A 24,045-nucleotide genomic window follows, 5' to 3' on the forward strand; every position below is an offset into this window, starting at 1 on the left:
AGTTCGGGTTCGCCCATCCCTACTCGTGAGACTTTGCGCAATAACTTCATAAATTAATTTACTGTAAGAAAACATTCGGGTTCGGTCCCAAGTTGTAATTATTGTAATTATTATTTTCATAATTATATACAGGAGATACCCAGGTTATACCAGCTGTACATATATGATTATATACAGGAGATACCCAGGTTATACTAGCTGTACATATATAATAATATACAGGAGATACCCAGGTTATACCAGCGGTACATATATAATTATACACAGGAGATACCCAGGTTATACCAGCTGTACATATATAATTATATACAGGAGATACCCAGGTTATACCAGCTGTACATATATAATTATATACAGGAGATGCCCAGGTTATACCAGCTGTACATATATAATTATATACAGGAGATACCCAGGTTATAACAGCTGTACATATATAATTATATACAGGAGATACCCAGGTTATACCAGCTGTACATATATAATAATATACAGGAGATACCCAGGTTATACCAGCTGTACATATATAATTATATACAGGAGATACCCAGGTTATACCAGCTGTACATATATAATAATATACAGGAGATACCCAGGTTATACCAGCTGTACATATATAATTATATACATGAGATACCCAGGTTATACCAGCTGTACATATATAATTATATACAGGAGATACCCAGGTTATACCAGCTGTACATATATAATAATATACAGGAGATACCCAGGTTATACCAGCTGTACATATATAATTATATACAGGAGATACCCAGGTTATACCAGCTGTACATATATAATAATATACAGGAGATACCCAGGTTATACCAGCTGTACATATATAATTATATACAGGAGATACCCAGGTTATACCAGCTGTACATATATAATAATATACAGGAGATACCCAGGTTATACCAGCTGTACATATATAATTATATACAGTAGATACCCAGGTTATACCAGCTGTACATATATAATTATATACAGGAGATACCCAGGTTATACCAGCTGTACATATATAATAATATACAGGAGATACCCAGGTTATACCAGCTGTACATATATAATAATATACAGGAGATACCCAGGTTATACCAGCTGTACATATATAATTATATACAGGAGATACCCAGGTTATACCAGCTGTACATATATAATAATATACAGGAGATACCCAGGTTATACCAGCTGTACATATATAATAATATACAGGAGATACCCAGGTTATACCAGCTGTACATATATAGTTATATACAGGAGATACCCAGGTTATACCAGCTGTACATATATAATAATATACAGGAGATACCCAGGTTATACCAGCTGTACATATATAATAATATACAGGAGATACCCAGGTTATACCAGCTGTACATATATAATTATATACAGGAGATACCCAGGTTATACCAGCTGTACATATATAATTATATACAGGAGATACCCAGGTTATACCAGCTGTACATATATAATAATATACAGGAGATACCCAGGTTATACCAGCTGTACATATATAATTATATACAGGAGATACCCAGGTTATACCAGCTGTACATATATAATAATATACAGGAGATACCCAGGTTATACCAGCTGTACATATATAATTATATACATGAGATACCCAGGTTATACCAGCTGTACATATATAATAATATACAGGAGATACCCAGGTTATACCAGCTGTACATATATAATTATATACAGAAGATACCCAGGTTATACCAGCTGTACATATATAATTATATACAGGAGAAACCCAGGTTCGTTAACATGAAGCACAAGGAAATTCAGATTTGTTGCAAATGGAAGTTTTCCTAAACTTCGGACTGAATTCTGCTTTGGATGTTTTACTTTGCTCAACACCATCACTATATATAAGAAGATGTATAACGTATCAAACGTACATAAATAATTCTAATGCTAGGACATGTCTGAAATACATTTGTCTTGGTTTAGTACAAATGGATAACATGAGAAAAGAGAACATCTGCATCAGGAGACATCACTGCAGGTAAGAGGTATATCGTACTGTTTGTAATGCTTACGGCTCATGCACACGAATGCGCCGTATTTTGCGGTCCGCAAATTGCAGATCTGCAAGACATGGATGCCGCAAATTTGTGGAACTGAAAAGGCGGCTCATGATAGAAATGCCTATTATTGTTCGCAAAATGGACAAGAATCTGACATGTTCTATTTTTTTTGCGGGGTCATGGAACAGAGCAACGGATGAGGACAGCAAACTAAATGCTGTCCACATATTTTGCAGCCCCATTGAAGTGAATGGGTCCAAATCTGAGCCGCAAACTATGCAGCCTGGATGTGGACCCAAACAACGGTCGTGTGCAGGAACCTTTAGTTCAAATATACCGTTAACAGTAGGGCTGGGGTAGGGGCTGGATTGAGAATTTGGTAAGGTGGAGACACTATTTCAATTTTTACCACAGGCAGCAAAAAGCTAAAATCTGCCTCAGCCACAACTTTTGAACTGTATCTGCAGATCTGGGAGAGCAAAATCAGTATCTAAATGATGGGAGTAGTTGTCATTGTGATGCTAATGTCCAGGTGAGGATCTCTCGCTATTGTTGTGTGGACAATCACACGTCTCTGCGAATGTGGAAGACGATACACAAGGCGCGGCCTCATCTACACATCCCGGTGCGGCAATGTTTTCATTTTGTTGGAACTTTTATCTATTTGCATTTTTCTCATTGACAACAGGTTTTTTATATCTATCAGATGACATGCTCTTGTAAATACTTAAGGATATGGTCTAGTTTTATAATTAAACAACAAATTACTACTGTTTTTCATCTACATATTACAGAGGAGCAACGGTTACATATCTGTGGAACTTTTTTATTTGAATTCCACTTAATTTGCAATAAATCTTCTATAGACAATTATAAAAAAAAGAAAACCATGCAAAAATAAATAAAAGACCCCCTAGCCCTCCGCCAGCCCACTCAGAGAGAAATGAGGAGGGAAAAAATAACTATTAAAATATTTCCCCAACCATTTCAACCTTAATTTTTTTTTCAATGACCCGATTCCCCATGATCTTCATAGTTCTGCAAAGTATATTTACCGCAATACTCTGAACCCGAAAACCTGGTGAATCCATTTTGTTAGTTTTTTTTGGTAATTACCCTTTTAAAGAGCCTTTAGGCCTAAAGGAATGCAAGCTTTTTTCTCTATTATACCACTACTACTCCCAATGATAGTATTAAAGGACTTATCCTGGTAAATATAATGATTAATATTGAGCGATTCAAAGTATCTAAAGTGGACTTCAATCCGAATTTCAGGAACATTTTGATTCGCCACAAAGCCGAATTTCCTTGTGCTTCGTGGTAATAATACTCAAATGTAATGAGTCCATTAAAATGTTACATAGTTAATACAGTTGAAAAAAGACATAAATCCATCAAGTTCAGCCAAGGGATCTGTAGGGATGCAAATCCCAGAAGAAAGTGAGACTCAGATTTCTACACATTTTCATAAGTATTAATGTAATTTACTTTCAGGAATTCATCTAAATCCTTTTTAAAACTGTGCACTGTTCCTGCTGTGACCACATCCAAAAGAAAGTCTATTCCAAAAATTCACAGTTCTTACAGTAAAGAAGCTTTGACGCTTACGGAGACTGAACTTTTTCTTCTCCAGTCGGAGGCAGTGCCCCCTTGTCTTTTAAGGACATTTTACATGGAACAGTTTTTCACCATATTTGTTGTATGGCCCATTTATATATTTTGTAGGTTAATCATGTCCCCCCTTAGTCGTCTCTTCTCAAGACTAAATAATTTGAATTATTTTAGTCTTTCCTCATAACTAAGATCCTCCATGCTCCTTATCAGTTTAGTCGCTCTCCTCTGTACTTTTTTCAGCTCCAGGGCATCCTTTCTATGGACTGGTGCCCAGAACTGAACTGCATATTCCAGATGATGCCGCACCAACGCTTTGCAAAGTGGTAATATCACATCCCTGCCCCGCGAGTCCATGCCTCGTTTAATGCATGACAATATCCTGCTAGCCTTGAAGTAGCTGATTGACATTGAATGCTGTTATTTAATCTGCCATCTACAAGGACACCCAAATCCTTCTCTATAAGTGACTCTCCCAGTGTTACATCCCCTGGGACAGTGATTGGCAAACTGCGGCTCTCCAACTGTTGTAAAACTACAAATCCCATCATGCCCTGCTGTAGGCTGATAGCTGTAGGCAGACTGGGCATACTGGGAGTTGTAGTTTTACAACAGCTGGAGAGCCGCAGTTTGCCCATCCCTGCCGTAGGACATATGGAGCACAGAGATTATTACTACCAAGATGCAGAACTTTACATGTATCCACATTGAACCTCATTTGCCAAGTTGATGCCCAATCACTCAGAGTGTTCAAGTCAGCTTGTAGTATATGGACATCTTCCATAGACTGTACAGTACTACACAGCTTAGTGTCATCTGCAAAAATAAAAAATGGTGCTATTAATTTGTCCAAAATATCATTAATAAATAAATTAAATAACAGAGGACCCAGCACTGAACCTTGGGGTTACCACTTATAAACCGGGACCATTCTGAATAGGAATCAGTGACCACAACTCTCTGGACACAGTCCTTCATCCAGTTTTCAATCCAATTACAAACTATACTTTTCATGCCTATAGACCTTACTTTACTTATTAAACGTCTATGAGGAACAGTATCAAAAGCTTTTTCAAAATCCAGAAACACTACATCCACAGCCGCCCCTCTGTCCAGGCTACTACTCACCTCCTCATAAAAACAAATCAGGTTAGTCTGACAACTTCTGCCCTTGGTAAACCCATGTTGGTTAATTTATCACTTATAATATTATTGACAATCAAATACTCCTGTATATTGTTCCTTAAGATTCCTTCAAACATTTTTCCCATAACAGAAGTTAAACTAACTGGCCTATAATTACATGTGGCCGACATAGATCCTTTTTTCAATATGGGCCCCACATTTGCCTTGCGCCAATCACTTGGCACTGTACCAGTACCTAGAGAATCTTTTAAAAAATAAAACAGGGGCACATCAATGATTGAACAGAGCTCTTTAAGTACTCTTGGGTGTAATCCTTCTGGACCGGAGCCTTGTTCACATTTACCTTCTCTAACCTATCTTGGACCATATCTACAGTTAGCCAATTGAGTATATTACTGGATGTACTAAGAACCCCAGCACCAAATCATATCAGTTACAACTTAAAAGTAGCAGCTGACACCCTTAATAACAACACTTAGGGGCATTGCAAAACTCTAGAGAGGCTTAGACCTCACTGTGCAGGCACTGGCTGGGGTCAGTGAAATGGAGGTGGGAGGAGGAGGGCAAGATCAGGAATATCAGATAAGCAGTTGGGTTAATGTAGAAAGAAGGGGTAGAGGGAAAAGTACCAGGGAGGCTAGTCCTGAGCTGGAACACCCTAGTAAATATGCCTGTTTGGCTGATATTAGGGATGAAAGTCCAGGGCCAGCAACACTGCAGCGGAGCGTTTCTCCTAGCAACCAGGAAGATGACCGTTGCAGGAAGGATGGAAAAAGGACTGCAGCAAGGGTCAGACAGATGCTGGTGGTAGAGGACTCTATTAGGCGGACAGACAGGGTCATCTGTAGCCGAGACCGTGAATGCCAAACAGTGTGTTGTCTGCCGGGTGCTTGGGTTTGGCATATTGCGGATCGGATTTACAGATTGATGGGTGGGGCTGGGGAAGACCAGGCGGTCATGGAACACATTGGCACCAATGACAAAGTCAGTGGGAGATGGAAGGTCCTTAAAAATGACTTTAGGGAACTAGGTGAGAAGCTCAAGTCCAGGACCTCCAAGGTTGTGTTTTCAGAAATACTACCAGTGCCACGAGCGTCACTAGAGAGACAACGGGAGCTTAGGGAGTTAAATAAGTGGCTCAGAAGCTGGTGCAGGAAGGTAGGGTTTGGGTTTATGAAGAACTGGGCCGACTTCACGGTCGGTTACAGGCTCTACAGTCGGGCCAGGCTGCAACTAAATGGGGAGGGTGCAACTGCCCTGGGGGAAAAAATGGTTAGACGGCTGGAGGAGCTTTTAAACTAGGATCTGGGGGGGGGGGGGGGGATTTCATACTAATAAGGGGGTAGATAGTGTAGATAGACAGTGGGTTATAGAAGGGGACAGTGGGGATTTAGTGGGGCCTGGAGTTAGCGAGGAAAATAGGGAGAAGACTGGGCATAACTATACATTTATGAAAAATAGAACTGCTGGTAACAAGAATCTGTTATATACAAAAATCAACAAAGGTAACCAAAAAATCCCAGATAATCACTTTACAGTTAATAGTAATTTAAAATGTTTTTTTTTTTACAAATGCCAGAAATCTAGCTAGCAAATTGGGGGAGCTGGAGGCTATGGTACTAGAAGAACACATAGATGTAGTTGGACATGGTTGGACTCTTCACATGACTGGGCTGTAAATATTGAGGGTTTTACACTATTTAGGAAAGACCGGGTCAATAGAAAAGGCGGTGGTGTGTGCCTGTATGTGAGGAGTGATCTGAAGACAAGTGTGAAAGAGGCAATTGAAGAGGCAAATGCGTGAGGATGATGAGGATGTGGAAACCTTATGGGTGGAAGTTCAAAAGGATATAAACACTGAAAAAATAATATCCAGTGAATAAAGATAAATGGCGGCACTCACCTTACGTTGCAAAATGTCCTTTTCATTTCAGCAGAGGGGAGGGATACAAAACAGGATACAATCGCAGGTTACATGGCGACGGCCGTTTCGCGTTGTCCACGCTTCATCTGGCCTCGTTTGACTGACTCTCAAGGAGTGACTTTTTTTTTATACGCCCAGTAGTACCACAGGTGCTGACTAAATGCACTAATTGTGGTGTCTGCATCATGGAGTGGGCGTAACTGCACCCTGGGGTGTCAGCCAAACAGAAACATAATAACACATATAATTAAAAGCAATAATCAGAGCAGTCATATTTATGGATATCACAGAAAAATCATATTTATGAATGTCACAGAAAAACACAAATTTAAACCTAAGGGGCCAGTGTCTGCAGAGCGTATGATCCAGCATCCTTCTCTTTTCAATAGATCGCGTCCCCTGTCGCCCCCTCTGGGAGCGAGAGGTACGGTTTCAAGTCCAGCAAACCTGAGGACAGATATATCGCCATTATGTGCAGATCTAATATGATCGATTAACCGGGGGACCCCTTTACCCGTCTCAATTGAATGGATATGTTCCCGGATACGTTCAAATAAACTGCGCACTGTTTTACCAATGTAGAACATACCACATCTGCACAGTAAAATGTAAACTACAAATTTTGTTTTGCAAGTGATTAAAGTATTTACTCTATGAAAAATGCCCGCAAAATTCACTGTGGACCACTGAGGGTTAAAGAGACACATAGAACCATTACCGCAGCGTTTGTTGCCCTTCGGTTGCCCTGCGTCCAGCCAAGTCTTATTTCTCAAATCTTGAAAGTGGCTGCGGACCAATTTGTCACGTAACGTATGGAAACGTCTAAAGGCGACAAGGGGGCTGGAATCCCTAATATAGGAACTTGTATCGTTGGCAATGATACTCCAGTTATCTTTAATAACCTTTTTAATAACATCAGCCATCGGGCTATACCTAAAAGAAAAAACAAAAGTTTTTTCCCCCGGATTTTTGATGATTCCTGAATGGAATCTGATTTATAAAAATTATCATGTCCTAATAGAGTGGCCTTGGTCAAAGCCTCGTCCAGGAGCCTGGGGGGGTAACCCCTTGCTCTCAAGCGAGATCCTAACTCCCCTGTCTGGTGATTGTAACTGTCCTCAGTTTTGTTGATGCCAAACGTCTGAATTGGCCGTAAGGAACGGAACTCTTTACTGATTCAGGATGGTAGCTCTGATAGTGTAGAAGGGAGTTAGTCGCTGTCGGCTTTCTATAGCCCTCCGTCACAAGCTCCCCATCTCTCACCTTTATCAATACATCCAAAAATTCAAGGCGATCGCCTCCATAGTTATAGGTGAAACGCATATTCATATCATTAACATGATTTTGATATTGCACTAAATCTTTAAACATAGCTTCAGTACTAGTCCAAATTATGAAAATGTCATTGATAAATCATAAAAATGTTTGTATATATGCTACATATGGGTTGGAGACCGAATAGATAAATTTATCTTCTAAGTGTGCAAGGTATAAATTTGTGAAGGTACACGCAACGGGAGTACCCATCGTGGTACAGACGCATTGTCTGAACCACGCATTCCCAAACAAGAAGGCATTATTGCTCAGTATCAGTCTTAGGCCATCTACAATGAAATCTCTGAAGACCTCGCTTTTGTCTGTATTTAAGAGAATTTCTGATATGGCCTGGATACCCTTTTCTTGGGGATGCGCGTATACAGACTCAGGGCCGATCCTACACGGGGTGCAGTGGGTGCCCCGCACCCCAGCGCTGCGGCCCTGGTGACAAGTGGGGGCGGCCGCGGCCGGCGGCAGGGCAGAGCAGGAGATGAGCGCCTCCATTGCGGAAGCGCTCATCTCCATAGTCATCTGTATTGCCGTCCTCAGGACGGCAATACAGATGCCTGTGCTGCGGCAGAGGAGGGAGAGGTGTGTCCCCTCCTGTTCCTCTGATAGGCTGCCGGCTTAGTGCTGGCAGCCTATCAGAGGCCGGTGATGGCGCGATGACGTCATCGCGTCGCCTGAGCCGTATAGCGAGGGACACAGACGGAAGAGGTGGCCTGCATCGCATCGCATTGCTGGAGGTAAGTATAAGTGTATTTTTTTTTTTTTTTTTTTATATAGGTACAATACTGGGCTGGCACATGATAAGGGGGGCTACTGGGCTGGCACATAAGGGGGGCTACTGGGCTGGCACATAAGGGGGGACTACTGGGCTGGGCTGGCACATGATAAGGGGGGCTACTGGGCTGGCACATGATAAGGGGGGACTACTGGGCTGGCACATGATAAGGGGGGACTACTGGGCTGGCACATGATAAGGGGGGACTACTGGGCTGGCACATGATAAGGGGGGCTACTGGCACATGATATGGGGGCTACTGGCACATGATATGGGGGCACTCTGGCTACTGGCACATGATATGGGGGCACTCTGGCTACTGGCACATGATAATGAGGGGGATCTGGCTACTGGCACATGATATGGGGGGGGGGGCTCTGGCTACTGGCACATGATAAGGGGGGGGGCTCTGGCTACTGGCACATGATATGGGGGGCTACTGGCACATGATAAGGGGGGCTACTGGCACATGATAAGGGGGCTACTGGCACATGATAAGGGGGTCTACTGGCACATGATAAGGGGGGCTACTGGCACATAGGGGGGCTACTGGCACATAAGGGGGGCTACTGGCACATGATATGGGGGGCTCTTGCTACTGGCACATGATATGGGGGGGCTCTGGCTACTGGCACATGATGGTGGGGGGGCTCTTATTTCTGGCACATGATTGGGGGCACTCTGGCTACTGGCACATGATATGGGGGGCTCTGGCTACTGACACATGATATGGGGGGGCTCTGGCTACTGACATGATATGGGGGGGCTCTGGCTACTGGCACATGATGGTGGGGGGGCTCTTATTACTGGCACATGATTGGGGGCATCTATGGGGGCACATCTTACTGCAGATTATTGGGGGGCACTATAGGGGCATCTACTGAGGCTAAAAAAGAAGATATTTTATATGGGGGCTCTGTATAGGGGCATTTTATACTGGGACACATTATGGTGGGTACTATGGGGAAGGGGGGGGCACTATGGGGGTCATCTACGGGGGCACTGAGAAGGGGTATTTTATATTGGCACATTATGGGAACATTAGCTCAACTGGGGGCATTACAAATGTTTTGCATATTATAAGGAGAATTATTACTACTGGGGGGGCATTATGGTGGGCTTTATTACTCCCCCATGATATGACCCCCTAGTAGCAGCACCAGCCTCTCCCTGCTCTGCTATCCCTCTGCCCTTTCTCCAAATCCTTATTATGAAATCTTTCTCATTAGGTTAAAGCACAACATCAGCTCCGCTGAGCCCCCGGCCAAAGTGTTGAAGTGGCGTCCGAGATCCCCAAGGGCCAAGTCAAGTAACTGTAAGTTTTTATGGGGGTTCTACAAAAGAGCTATCGTGGGGCAAAGTTCATATTCGTGTTTACACACGTGTTTTAAAATGAATGCTTTCTCCTATTATAAACAAGTAAATAATGACGCAATGCTGTGGGGCTGGTGTGCAACTTTTTCCAGGGCTGGTTTTTATCCCCAGTCCGGCCCTGGCCGAGCGAGCCGCCGGGACTTTTTTTTTTTTGACTTTTTTTTTTTTTTAAGCCGAGCAGCCGATTCGTGGGGCTGAAGTTGTTGCCATAGAAACATTGTAAAGGGGAGGAGTTAGTAAGATAACCACGCCCATGTGGGGGCGCCAGAAATATTTCTGCACCCAGGCGCCTGTGACCCTAGGATCGGCCCTGTACAGACTCTCTACATCCAGGGACACCAGGTGATACTCCTCCCGCCACTGGATCAAAGCCAGTGACTGGAGGAGATCAGTGGTGTCCCTGAGATGTGAGGGGACCTTCTGCACTAGTGGTCGAAGTAACCAATCAATGTATCGTGACAAAGGTTCAGTCGCTGACCCGACCGCCGAGACAATAGGTCTCCCAGGGGGGTGGGTCAGCGACTTGTGATTCTGAAGGTTCTAGTCTAAATTTTCCTGTAGCATACAATGTCAATCAGCTGCTTCTAAGGCCACCAGGATATTGTCATACATTAAATGAGACATGGACTCATGGGGCAGGGATGTAATATTACCACTTTACAAAGTGTTGGTGCGGCCTCATCTGGAATATGCAGTCCAGTTCTTGGCACCAGTACATAGAAAGGATGCCCTGCAGCTGGAAAAAGTACAGAGGAGAGCGACTAAAATTATAAGGGGCATGGAGGGTCTTAGTTATGAAGAAAGATTAAAAGAATTGAATTTATTTAGTCTTGAGAAGAGACGTCTAAGGGGGGAAATGATTAACCTATACAAATATATAAATGGGCCATACAAAAATATGGCGAAAAGCTGTTCCATGTAAAATGTGCTCAAAAGACCAGGGGGCACTGCCTCCGACTGAAGAAGAAGAAGTTCAGTCTCCAGAAGCGTCAAAGCTTCTTTACTGGGAGAACTGTGAATCTGTGGAATAGACTTCCTCAGGACGTGGTCACAGCAGGAACAGTGGACAGTTTTAAAAAGGGTTTAGATGAATTCTTAAAAGTAAAAAACATTAATGCTTATGAAAACATGTAGAAATCTGAGTCTCACTTCCTTCTGGGATTCGCGTCCCCACCTATCCCTTGGTTGAACTTGATGGATGTATGTATTTTTTTTAACCGTATTAACAATGTACATATGTAACAAATATTCATGTAAAGTTGTCACATAGGTATTTCCCTCTGAGGCCCCATGCACACGACCGTATCAGTTTTTCGGTCCACAAACCACCGATCCACAAAACCTTTATAACGTCCTTGAGCACAGTGTGGACATTTTAACTTCAATAGGTGATCCGCATAAGGCAGTGAAGAATAGGATCTTCGGTCATCCTTAAATGGAGACTTTCATATATGTGAATTATAGATGGAGAGTCATGTGGTTATAGGTCTGGATGGAATGTATCTCATCAGGATGTAAAATGCTCATTGTTTACACTGATTCTCACATGAAAAGGTCTCGGAATATCCCAGGAATCTCTCACAGATGCTAAATAGGAGTGTGAACAATAGGTTTCTACCCTGCAAATACAATGTGTAAATGAAGGACCATCTCAGGAGGCCAGAAAATGCTAAACTGTTTGATGAGGAGAAGGCACTATTATTCTTCCATTATATATGGTAATGAGGGAAGCCAGATCTGATGATCCTAAGTTTCACTGATTATGAAGGTGGGGCTGGGCGTCTCCTGGGGGGAGGAGGAGGAGGAGCAGATAGCTATAGCCACCAAAGGGGTATAAAAGACCCAAGCATGGCCAAAAAGGAAGAATTCACCAAGGGAATTTACTTGGATCACTGACTTGCTGAAGAGAAGACACTGACTGGAGATCAAGTCCTGAGTGTGTGGAGGGTCCATATCTGGTAAGTGTCAATGAACTGACTGTAAGTGGAAGGAATTCTAAGATATTGTAATCTGTGCTGTGAATAAGGACAATGTGTCTCTGTAATGTCTCTTGTGTATGTCTCCATGTAGATCTCCATAAACCTTCCATTATAACTGGACACTGATTTTCCACCTTTTACAATACACATTTTCTACACTTCTTCTTGTATTTAATTTCTTGCCCTGAACCTTAGAATCAGACCCAGTAAGAGGGAGGAAATTCTTACAATGGGAATAACTCTTTCCTGGAGGTTGTGATGGCAGCAGTGACTGGTGATTGTCCGCACAGTAGTGTGTAAGTAATTGTACATGCAGTGTCCATACATGTGATAGTACATACCTGTAACTGTGCCGGGAACACGGACAATCACCGATCCTGACTGCCATAACTGGACCACACTAAAGCATCATTAATAGGAGGAAAGAAGGGGAATCTTTAATTGGTGTCTGATTTGTCAATACGTTATTTTCCCCATAGACACTTTTATTTCCAGCACCTCTATAGATATCTGTACATAGTAATATAATAACGGTCTCTATACAGAAAGCAGTCAGTACAGTATATAGTAAATATCACCACAAAGTCATCTATTACACACAAGCTTAGAAGTGTTATAAAGCCGTCCAGAATGTCTTTTGAAGGTTTTTTGTGTCCTTATGACTTGAATAAATTCATCATTAAGAACATGAGCGACTGGAGGACAATCTTCTAGTTTGGAACTATATTAAAAGGAGGAGAAAAGCAAATGGTTAAAAGAGCTTCATGGTGATTATTATTACTATTATTATTAATTCATTTAGATTCCATCATTTTCCAGGCACTAGACCAATCCAATATAAAATGTGTATAAAATGCCGTACAGAAACCATGTCAATCAGAAAACAGATTCTAGAGATTTTACCATAAGAAATATGTGTCAAAGCCTCACTTCTCCACCTGGGTCCATGTGCCAGTCTCTAGGGGCTGTTGGTATCCATGTACCAATCTGTAACTCCTCATCTCCCACAATTAATTAAATAAAATGATTGAGAATATTGAAATATTACTTTATTATAATTGTATTACCAGATTCCTCTCATTATTTATAATGGTAGTGTCATGGTGTGGCTCACTGTGACTCAGGTTGCCATGTTTCCTCACATTGGTTGCTATGGTGGATACTGTGTAGGCTGGTTCCCATGGGTAGGTACGGCAGCCTGTGTGTATACTGTTCTTTCTCCCCTCCCTGTTGTCTGGTTCTTGTGGGGTTAATGTCTTGGTCTGGCTGTGGTCACTATGTGCTATATATTCCTGTTAGCTATGGGCCTGGAGGTCAGTCTGTCTCCAGATTTGCTGGGTGCAGATGCTATGCACCTAACCTGGGGCTCTTCTATCTTCCCTGTCCGTGTGGTCACCTACTGAGACATCAAGTTCACCTTATCCGGTTCCATGTCTTGTGTGCAGCTCTGTCTATTCGCCCATGGACTTACACCACATGGAGAACAGGCATCTGCTAGTCTGGTTCTTCCCCTTCATAGAGAGGGCTCCTGAGTTCTCCAGAGGAAGAACATCTAGTATATGTATCCAGCTCTGCCTGTGACCGCCATGCATCCATTCCGCATGGAGTCCAGGCATCTGCCTGTCTGCCGGTCTGTGCAGCTTTGCCTGTGACCACAATGCATCCGTTCTGCATTGGATCCAGGCATCTGTCTTGTTTTCTGGTTCCTGTTATGTCTTGTCTGAACAGTGTCCTGAGTTTGTTTGGGTTCCTGTTTGTGTGCCTGGGTTCCAGTCCATCCCATGTCTGTCTGGACTGCTGGTGCTTGCACCAATGTCTGTCTCTGCTTGTAAGTGGCCAAGTGCACCGGGACCATCCTGCAGGTGCAACCAGTGAGCTCTCGGCTAAGTTAATCCCCACCATCAGGGGCTCTATGAAGAACGGGGCTCACTGAGTTTCCGTCCTCTGGGTTTGGCCCGAAATCAAACCGGTGTACTTGGTCCAGAGGTATTACCTACCAATTAACCCTTACCTGCTGGTCCAGCTTACTGTCATGTGCTGATTCATTATGGACCTTGCCCTGCCTGTCTGCTTGTTTTGGTGTGTTATGCCTGAGAGATGTTCTAGGGGTCCGAATAGCCTTCGGGCAGATCTATAGATTCATGTTCTAAAATAACCCATCCTGCTGTGTGATTAGGACCGGTTTTCTTTGTACTTATAGGATTGTGGTCTTTTGATTCTAGACTGATGATTGCCCTGTAGAGAAGACAAGCCATTATAAATAACGAAATGTTTGATGTATTTATAGTAAAGTAATATTTCTGTACAATAATGTTATTTTATTACTTAACAGAGAACCCCCTTAGATTGGGCCCATTAACTGCCCTCAACAAGTTTTGTAGTCCCTTTGGCTTTGCTTCCACAACTATCATAAACCTGCAATACAGAAATCTATGTCCCTTACAGAAGGGGAACCAGAAGAGAGATACAACTGATTTATAACAACGTCTGGCTCAATGCTGCCTCATCTATTGGACTTGATCATGTGACCATAGCTGTCCTGTTCAACTGAGACTTTATATATTATATTTCATGATGGAAATATCTGAAGTAAGTTTTCTGAGTCGGTGTTGAAGTACTTTGCACCAAACATCTCAATTGTCATACATTGTTCGATCAATTTGGCTCATCTTTAAACCTAACGCTCTTGTCCAGAAATGTTACTCCAGATTTTTACACCACCGCTCTACTGGGTGGCTTTGGGACTTCATTATCACTTCTTAAAAAATTCAGAGTGATAAATCTGGAGTAAAGCTCATTAACATAGCTAACCACACCCACTTTCCATCTATTTTTAAGAATTATATATTTTATATTTTATTTTTTTTAAGAAGAATTCCACAGTGCAGAAATTTTCCCCCAAAGGCTGCTACCACCGAGGTGGATGTCATCGTTGTTCTGCTGGAGCTTTGTGTTAGGCATTTGGGAAGCAGGAGTATTAAGCAGAGAATTTGTTTATGAAGTTTAACCCCTTACCACATTATCACGTACATGTACGTGAGAGAATGCGGTTTTTGCCGCATCTGCATGTACATGTGCATGATGTGATTGGGCGGGTGCAGGAGCTGTTCCTGCCCGATCAGCAGCATTGGCCCAACTGTTACTGACAGCGATGCCTGCGTATTAACCCTTTAATATGCCGCAGTCAGCACTGACCTTGACTTGTGCAGACTTTATAGAAGGAGGGGGCTCCCTCTGACTCCATCGGCCCCCCATGCTGTGGTGACAGGGGGCTGATGGTTGCCATTGTTGCCTGCCAGTTACAGAAGCCCAGTAGATCCAGCCCCCAGGCAAGTGTCAGAGTCTTACTGTGTAAGATGTTGACAGTTAAATGCAGTTCAATACGGAATGGATTGTAGTGTACTGAAACAGGGATGAAACCCCGAAAAGGTGAAGTCCCACAGTGGGACAAATATAAAAAGTAAAAAAAGTGTTTATGAGTAAGTAAAGAAAAAAATCCGATTCACCATAAAATCATGTATAAAAAACAAACAAAAAGCAGACATATTAGGTATCGGCTCTATAAAAATTATAATGGTTAGGACCTAACCTGGGTAAGGTTTATTAACAAATAATTTTTACAAATACTTAGGAAGGCAATAAGACCTATCTTGACCCAGGTGAAATTTAATACTTCACTTTTATTATTATATATATTAAAATCTGAATTACTAGGTGAGTGCTCATTTTATTTACCTTTATTAACTATTTTACAAACCCAAAAAATACTATGTTTAAAAATACAGCCAGCACTCCACTAGAGAATTGAGATGTTGAACGGCAATGACGGGGCGTGAAGGGGTGCACTACCTCCCACCCTATTACTTGTAATACAGGGCAATGCCGTATTACTTAGTGCAGGGCTGTTGCCAACTGAATATTGTAGTCAGTATGGCAGTGTAAAGCAGTGGGGAAAAGGCGACATCAACCCACTGTCAGATGGGATGCTAATGACCCCCTTATACACGTGAGGCCAGCTAAAATCACAGACCACAGATAGCCCTACAAACTATAGTACACACCATAAGCTGGTGTTTGAACTGAATAGCTTGATTAATCTCTCTATTGCTGCCCATTTCCCCTGATGAAGCCAGAATACTGGTGAAACATGTCGGGGGGCAGTTGTAGTTTGCAGATTTAGATTCAGTCTTCCACTCCATTGTGAGCACCTGGGTCAAGATAGGTCTTATTGCCTTCCTAGGCATTTGTAAAAAATATTTGGCTCTATAAAAATGTCACAATCTACCACCTCAGGTGAATACTTAAAAAAAAAAAAAAAAAATTTTGTCACCTTACATCACAATATGTATAATTCCAAGCAATCAAAAAGACATATGTAAAAATTGGATTTCTAAAATAAAGACACAAAAACATTATATTACGTAAAACTGAAAAAAAAAAAAAAATACACATATTTGGTATTGTCGCATCTGTATTAACCTGCTCTATAAAAACAATACCTGCTTTTATCCTGTCAGGAGAACTCCATAAAAAATATAAATGGTCTGACAAAAAGCATAATATGGAGCGATCAAAAATCACATCCCGTAGTTTCCAAAATGGGGTCACATTTTGGGAGATTCTACTGTAGGGGTGCATCAGGGAGTCTTCAAATGTGACAAAAAAACAGTGAGCAAAATCTGCCCTTTAAAAACCATATGGCACTCCTTCCTTTTGAGCCTAAGTTTATGACCACATATGGGGTGTTTCTATAAACTGCCAAATTAGGAAAATAAATATTAAGTTTTGTATGGCTGTTAACCCTTCATGTCTCACAGGAAAAAATGGATAAGAATGGAAATGGAATGGAAATTTCACCTCTATATTCCTTTAATTCTTATAGAACATCTAAAGGGTTAACAAAGTTAGTAAAATCTGTTTTGAATAATTTGAGGGGAGTAGGTTCTAAAATGGGGTAATTCGTAGGTGGTTTCTATTATGTAAGCCCCACAAGAGGAGTTCATAACTGAATTAGTACTTATAAAAGAGGGTTTGGAAATTTTCTTTAAAAATTTCAAAATTGCTTTTAAAATACAATGCCTTCTAATGTCCTAAAAAAAAAAAAATGTATTTACAAAGGATGCCAACATAAACTAGTCATATTGGGAATGATATGTAATTTTATTTTATGAGGTATCACTATCCGAATTGAAAGCAAAGAAATAAAAGTTTTAATAATTATGAATTTTTCAAATTTTTCTGTAAATTATATATTTTTTATAAATAAATGTCAAAAAAATGTTGACTCAAATTTACCAGTAACATGAAGTACATTATGTCACAAGAAAACAATCTCAGAATTTCTTGGATAAGTGAAAGCATTCCAGAGTTATTCACAAAAACAAAGAAACCGGCAGCACAGCTGCTGGGCTAACAACTTGACACCTCAAATCATTCTTTTGCATGTCCACGTCATCAAAAAACAATATAGTGGTGCTCAAGCCCTCATAGGAGCGGCAAAATCCATTAAAAAAAAAGAAAATGAATCGGGCGGCACTCACCAATGCTATGTTGTAAAAGCAGTCCTTTATTCTTGAAGGCCACTGAGTTATTACTACATAAACATCTCAGATTTGCAAAATGTGGCCTGGTCCTTATGGTACAAACTGGCTTGGTTTTGAAACATAGAAACATAGAAACATAGAATGTGTCGGCAGATAAGAACCATTTGGCCCATCTAGTCTGCCCAATATACTGAATACTATGGATAGCCCCTGGCCCTATCTTATATGAAGGATAGCCTTATGCCTATCCCATGCATGCTTAAACCCCTTCACTGTATTTGCAGCTACCACTTCTGCAGGAAGGCTATTCCATGCATCCACTACTCTCTCAGTAAAGTAATACTTCCTTATATTACTTTTAAACCTTTGCCCCTCTAATTTAAAACTGTGTCCTCTTGTGGTAGTTTTTCTTCTTTTAAATATGCTCTCCTCCTTTACCGAGTTGATTCCCTTTATGTATTTAAAAGTTTCTATAGGGTTTAATATAGATAAATGTAGGGTTTAATATAGATAAATGTAAATTTATGAAACTGGTACATGAAATTAATTTCTATAGTTCTATATACACTGCGTGCAGAATTATTAGGCAAATGAGTATTTTGACCACATCATCCTCTTTATGCATGTTGTCTTACTCCAAGCTGTATAGGCTCGAAAGCCTACTACCAATTAAGCATATTAGGTGATGTGCATCTCTGTAATGAGAAGGGGTGTGGTCTAATGACATCAACACCCTATATTAGGTGTGCATAATTATTAGGCAACTTCCTTTCCTTTGGCAAAATGGGTCAAAAGAAGGACTTGACAGGCTCAGAAAAGTCAAAAATAGTGAGATATCTTGCAGAGGGATGCAGCACTCTTAAAATTGCAAAGCTTCTGAGGCGTGATCATCGAACAATCAAGAGTTTCATTCAAAATAGTCAACAGGGTCGCAAGAAGCGTGTGGAAAAACCAAGGCGCAAAATAACTGCCCATGAACTGAGAAAAGTCAAGCGTGCAGCTGCCAAGATGCCACTTGCCACCAGTTTGGCCATATTTCAGAGCTGCAATATCACTGGAGTGCCCAAAAGCACAAGGTGTGCAATACTCAGAGACATGGCCAAGGTAAGAAAGGCTGAAAGACGACCACCACTGAACAAGACACACAAGCTGAAACGTCAAGACTGGGCCAAGAAATATCTCAAGATACAAGGTTTTATGGACTGATGAAATGAGAGTGAGTCTTGATGAGCCAGATGGATGGGCCTGTGGCTGGATTGGTAAAGGGCAGAGAGCTCCAGTCCGACTCAGACGCCAGCAAGGTGGAGGTGGAGTACTGGTTTGGGCTGGTATCATCAAAGATGAGCTTGTGGGGCCTTTTTGGGTTGAGGATGGAGTCAAGCTCAACTCCCAGTCCTACTGCCAGTTTCTGGAAGACACCTTCTTCAAGCAGTGGTACAGGAAGAAGTCTGCATCCTTCAAGAAAAACATGATTTTCATGCAGGACAATGCTCCATCACACGCGTCCACGTACTCCACAGCGTGGCTGGCAAGAAAGGGTATAAAAGAAGAAAATCTAATGACATGGCCTCCTTGTTCACCTGATCTGAACCCCATTGAGAACCTGTGGTCCATCATCAAATGTGAGATTTACAAGGAGGGAAAACAGTACACCTCTCTGAACAGTGTCTGGGAGGCTGTGGTTGCTGCTGCACGCAATGTTGATGGTGAACAGATCAAAACACTGACAGAATCCATGGATGGCAGGCTTTTGAGTGTCCTTGCAAAGAAAGGTGGGTATATTGGTCACTGATTTGTTTTTGTTTTGTTTTTGAATGTCAGAAATGTATATTTGTGAATGTTGAGATGTTATATTGGTTTTACTGGTAAAAATAAATAATTGAAATGGGTATATATTTGTTTTTTGTTAAGTTGCCTAATAATTATGCACAGTAATAGTCACCTGCACACACAGATATCCCCCTAAAATAGCTAAAACTAAAAACAAACTAAAAACTACTTCCAAAAATATTCAGCTTTGATATTAATGAATTTTTTGGGTTCATTGAGAACATGGTTGTTGTTCAATAATAAAATTAATCCTCAAAAATACAACTTGCCTAATAATTCTGCACTCCCTGTAGAGATGAGCGAAGTTCTCAAAAATTGAATTTGCTTCGCAAAATTATACAAAAGATACAAAACATTTGCTTTGTAATGTATTACTTTGTCGCCCATCCCCCCCATCATTGAACCCCCTCAGATTCTGTGTTCATTGTTCATTGTGACATGGAGATCAATATTAAGTCCTTTAAGAAGTTACTCACTTAAAAAGAAATTAAATTGTACTTATGGTACCTCATCCATTTGATTGCAAAGAGGCTGCTGTGACCATCTTGCTTGAAGATCTAGTGCAAAATTTTGTGCGGCTCGTGAAGAGGAGATGTCACATAGGATCTTCATGTAGGATTGCTGTGGCGGGCCTCTTCGCACTCAAATGGATGAGGTAAGTATGAGTTATTTTATTTTTATCACCATTTCAGGGAAAATGGATTCGTTACCATGAAACATTAGGAAATTCGGCGATGCTTTGAATCAAATTTTTCCTGAAATTCGGATTGAATTCCACTTCGTCAGTTTTGATTTACTCAACACTATTGCGTTATGCAATCACTAATCAATCAGTGAAACTGCTATTAAAAATTTTTGGAAATTGTTGCAGAGTAAATATGACTTTAGTGGTCAATGATTCCTGCATGTGTCAAACAGAATTTGGTGACAGATTTATTTTATTCAATGCATTTCATGTCTTATTAGCAGTTAGTATTTATAACATTGGTACATTTTTATCTGCATTTTAATTACATTTTTATATTTTAACTGTTTGTGTGTAATTCGGAAAAAGAGAACCTTTTATCTTATAACATTTTTCTTTCTCCAGGTGAAGACTGGATAAAAGGCTCCCAAGGTCATCTAATTCTATCTCCTTCTTATGAAATAGAAGCTACTCAATCACAAATTAGCATTAATAGAACTGTACATAATCTGGGTGAGATGTCTGTAAATTCTGAATATGGGAAAGATTTTGAAAATAATGCTAATCTTTCTGTGCACAAAGAAATTCAGAAAGATGAATGGTCATTTTTATGTTCTGAAAGTGAGAAAACTTTTAATGTGATATCAAGTGTTGCTGAAAATCTGAGAAATCACACAGGAGAGAAGACATATTCATGTTCAGAATGTGGAAAGTGTTTAAGTAAGAATTCAAGTCTTGGGGTGCATCAGAGAATTCACACAGGAGAGAAGCCATTTTCATGTCCTGAATGTGGGAAATATTTCAATGAGAAATCAAGACTTGTGAAACATCAAAGAATTTCCACAGGAGCAAAGCCATTTTCATGTCCTGAATGTAGGATGTCATTTAAACGTAAACATCATCTTGAGACTTATCTGATAATTCACACAGAAGAGAAGCCATTTTCATGTTCTGAATGTGGGAAGTGTTTTAGTGATAAATCAAGTCTTGCAAAACATCAGAGAATCCAGAACGTTGAGAAGGGATTTTTATGTACCGAATGTGAAAAGTGTTTTAGTAAGAAATCAATTCTTGAGATACATCAGAGAACTCACACAGAAGAGAAGTCATTTTCATGCCCTGAATGTGGGAAATGTTTTAATCAGAAAGCATATCTTAATACACATCTGAGAGCTCATACAGGAGAGAAGCCATATCCATGTTCTGAATGTGATAAATGTTTTAATCAGAAAGCACAGCTTGATACACATCTGAGAACTCACACAGGAGAGAAACCATATTCATGTCCCGAATGTGAGAAATGTTTTAAACAGAAAGCATATCTTAATACACATCTGAGAGCTCACACAGGAGAGAAGCCATATTCATGTCCTGAATGTGGAAAATGTTTTAATCAGAAAGCACATCTTAATGCACATCTGAGAGCTCACACAAGAGAGAAACCATATTCATGTCCTGAATGTGAGAAATGTTTTAATCAGAAAGCACATCTTGATAAACATCTGAGAACTCACACAGGAGAGAAACCATATTCATGTCCCGAATGTGAGAAATGTTTTGCTTATGAATCAGCTTATAAAAGACATCAGAAAATTCATACAGGAGAGAAAACATTTCTATGTCCTGAATGTGAGAAATGTTTTAATCGGAAAGATCATCTTGATAAACATCTGAGAATTCATACAGGAGAGAAACCATTTTCATGCACTGAATGTGGAAAGTGTTTTACTGAGAAATCAAATTTTGTGAGACACCTGATAAGTCACACAAGAGAGAAGCCTATTTAATATACAAAATGTGGGAAATGCCTTGGCTGTAAATTAAAGGGGTTGTCCAGGCTTTTAACCCCTTCACGCAATATGACGTAACTGTACGTCATAATGCCTGAGGGGATATATGGAGCGGACCTCTGCAGCGGGCCCACTCTATACAAGGTGGCTGCTGGCTATATCATACAGCCGACATCCGCCCGCACTGACAGGGAGCGACGATTGTGCCTTGCCCGTCATTTAACCCCTCAAATGCTGTGATTAACGCAGATCGCGGCACCTTTGAATGAATGCAGAGGGATGCTGCTCCCTGTGGGTGCTGGCACACAGTGCAGTTCTGACATGCATTCAGGATGCAGTTTTCTATTGTAGCTAGCTGAAATTTATTAAATCATTCCCACTATGCAGAACACCAAGGGTTAACGAGGCTGCCAAACTGGCTAAATTGAAAACTGCATCCTGAATGCATGTCAGAACTGCACTGCGTGCCAGTACCCTTTGCCTTCCGATCGGTTGCCATGGCAGCCTGGACGCTGCTGAAGCGATCCAGGCCTGCCATGGAGTTCTTCATACTAAGCTGTGAATGAGGCACAGCTCAGAATGGAGAGAGTAAAAATCCTATTCACCCTAAGGGCTCATGCACACGAATATATTTTCTTTCAGTGTCTGTTCCGTTTTTTTGCGGATTATATGCAGAACCATTCAGTTCAATGGGTCCATAAAAAAAACTGAAGTTACTCTATGTGCATTTAATTTCCGTATGTCCATCCGCAAAGAAAAAGAACATGTCCTATTATTGTTTGCATTGCGGATAGTACTGTTCTCTTAGGGGTCAGATGTTCCATTCTCGAAAATACGAAATGCACACAGATGTCATCCAAGCTTTTTGCGGATCTGATTTTTTTGGTGGTTATTAGAACGAGGGGCAGAAAAATCCAAAAAGCAAAAATTAAAATATGCCTTAACCCTGAAGAATAGGTCATCAATATAAGATCATTGGGGGTCTGACAACCAGATCGCCCACTGACCTGCTTATGAGTAGACGGCGCATGCAGTGCACACGTGTCGTCTACCTTCTCTCTTCCTGTTCACCGCTGTGCCATACTGCAATACCAGACATAACCTGTGGACAGATGTGGGGCTGTTTCTCTAAGAAAGCAGCCACAAGTTCTAATCCTGTACAACCTCTACAAATATCTGGTTATAATACAGAAAACTATTATTACTACAACTATAGATCAGCAAATCTCTTAAAGTTAGTTTGAGTCCCATTTGTCCAAAGTGACCTTGTGATTCAATTAGGATGGAATCAACTCTCTTGTATTTGCATGTAATTATAATGTAATATAGCCGCTAAGTTATTTATTAAAATATACCTGTATAGCGCTACCTGCTGTTTGATGTTTTACTTATTTCTCTATCCACCTGAGTTTCATTACTGAGGAGGACGCACATGCTCACTTATAGCCTTCATCGGTCACCAGCCCTTTCCATGGTTAGAAGCCATCACAGGTGGAGGCAGGAATAACATGGACAGGACGAGAGCTGCGGCAGAAAGGACATGCTCTGTGAGAAAGGACATGCACCTGAGCTGCCAGCTTGAAATAAATCTACAAGAGCGATGCCTGTTTCCATATTGTGGACCGCATTTGTGGATCCACAATACACGGGCACCGTTCCATGGCCATTCCGCATCACGGATGCGGACCCATTCATTTCAATGGGTCCGAGTGCTTTCTGGGGTTCCGTTCCGTGCTTCCGCAACCGCAAAAAGATAGAACTTGCTCTATTTTTTTGCGGAACGCAAGGATTGCGGACCCATTCAAGTGAATAGGTCTACGATCCACATGCGCCTGCCCCACGGATGGTGCCTGTGCATTGCGGACCGCAATTTGCGGTCCACAGCACGGGCACGGCCTTCACACGTTCATGTGAACGAGCCCTTAGAAAGAGATTATCGTGTATTGTGTGAAGTCCTATTTTCATTTTTTTTATTATTATTAGATAATTCATTTAATTGTAGAGTAAGAATAGTTAAATGTGAGTT

General features: G+C 41.1%; 1 protein-coding gene across 1 annotated transcript in view; it reads left to right on the plus strand.

Annotated features, from left to right (window-relative positions):
* Nucleotides 1-22,016, plus strand: part of LOC120993592 (gastrula zinc finger protein XlCGF17.1-like) — a 28,463-nt gene extending 6,447 nt beyond the window's left edge. The window contains exons 2-4 of the mRNA XM_040422067.1: nt 20,635-20,850; nt 20,926-21,057; nt 21,562-22,016. Of these exons, the coding sequence (XP_040278001.1) occupies nt 20,635-20,850; nt 20,926-21,057; nt 21,562-22,016 (803 nt within the window). The remainder of the gene's footprint in view (nt 1-20,634; nt 20,851-20,925; nt 21,058-21,561) is intronic.
* The last annotated feature ends 2,029 nt before the right edge of the window (nt 22,017-24,045 follow it).

Source organism: Bufo bufo, chromosome 3, assembly GCF_905171765.1.
Source record: "Bufo bufo chromosome 3, aBufBuf1.1, whole genome shotgun sequence".
Lineage (NCBI taxonomy): Eukaryota > Metazoa > Chordata > Amphibia > Anura > Bufonidae > Bufo > Bufo bufo.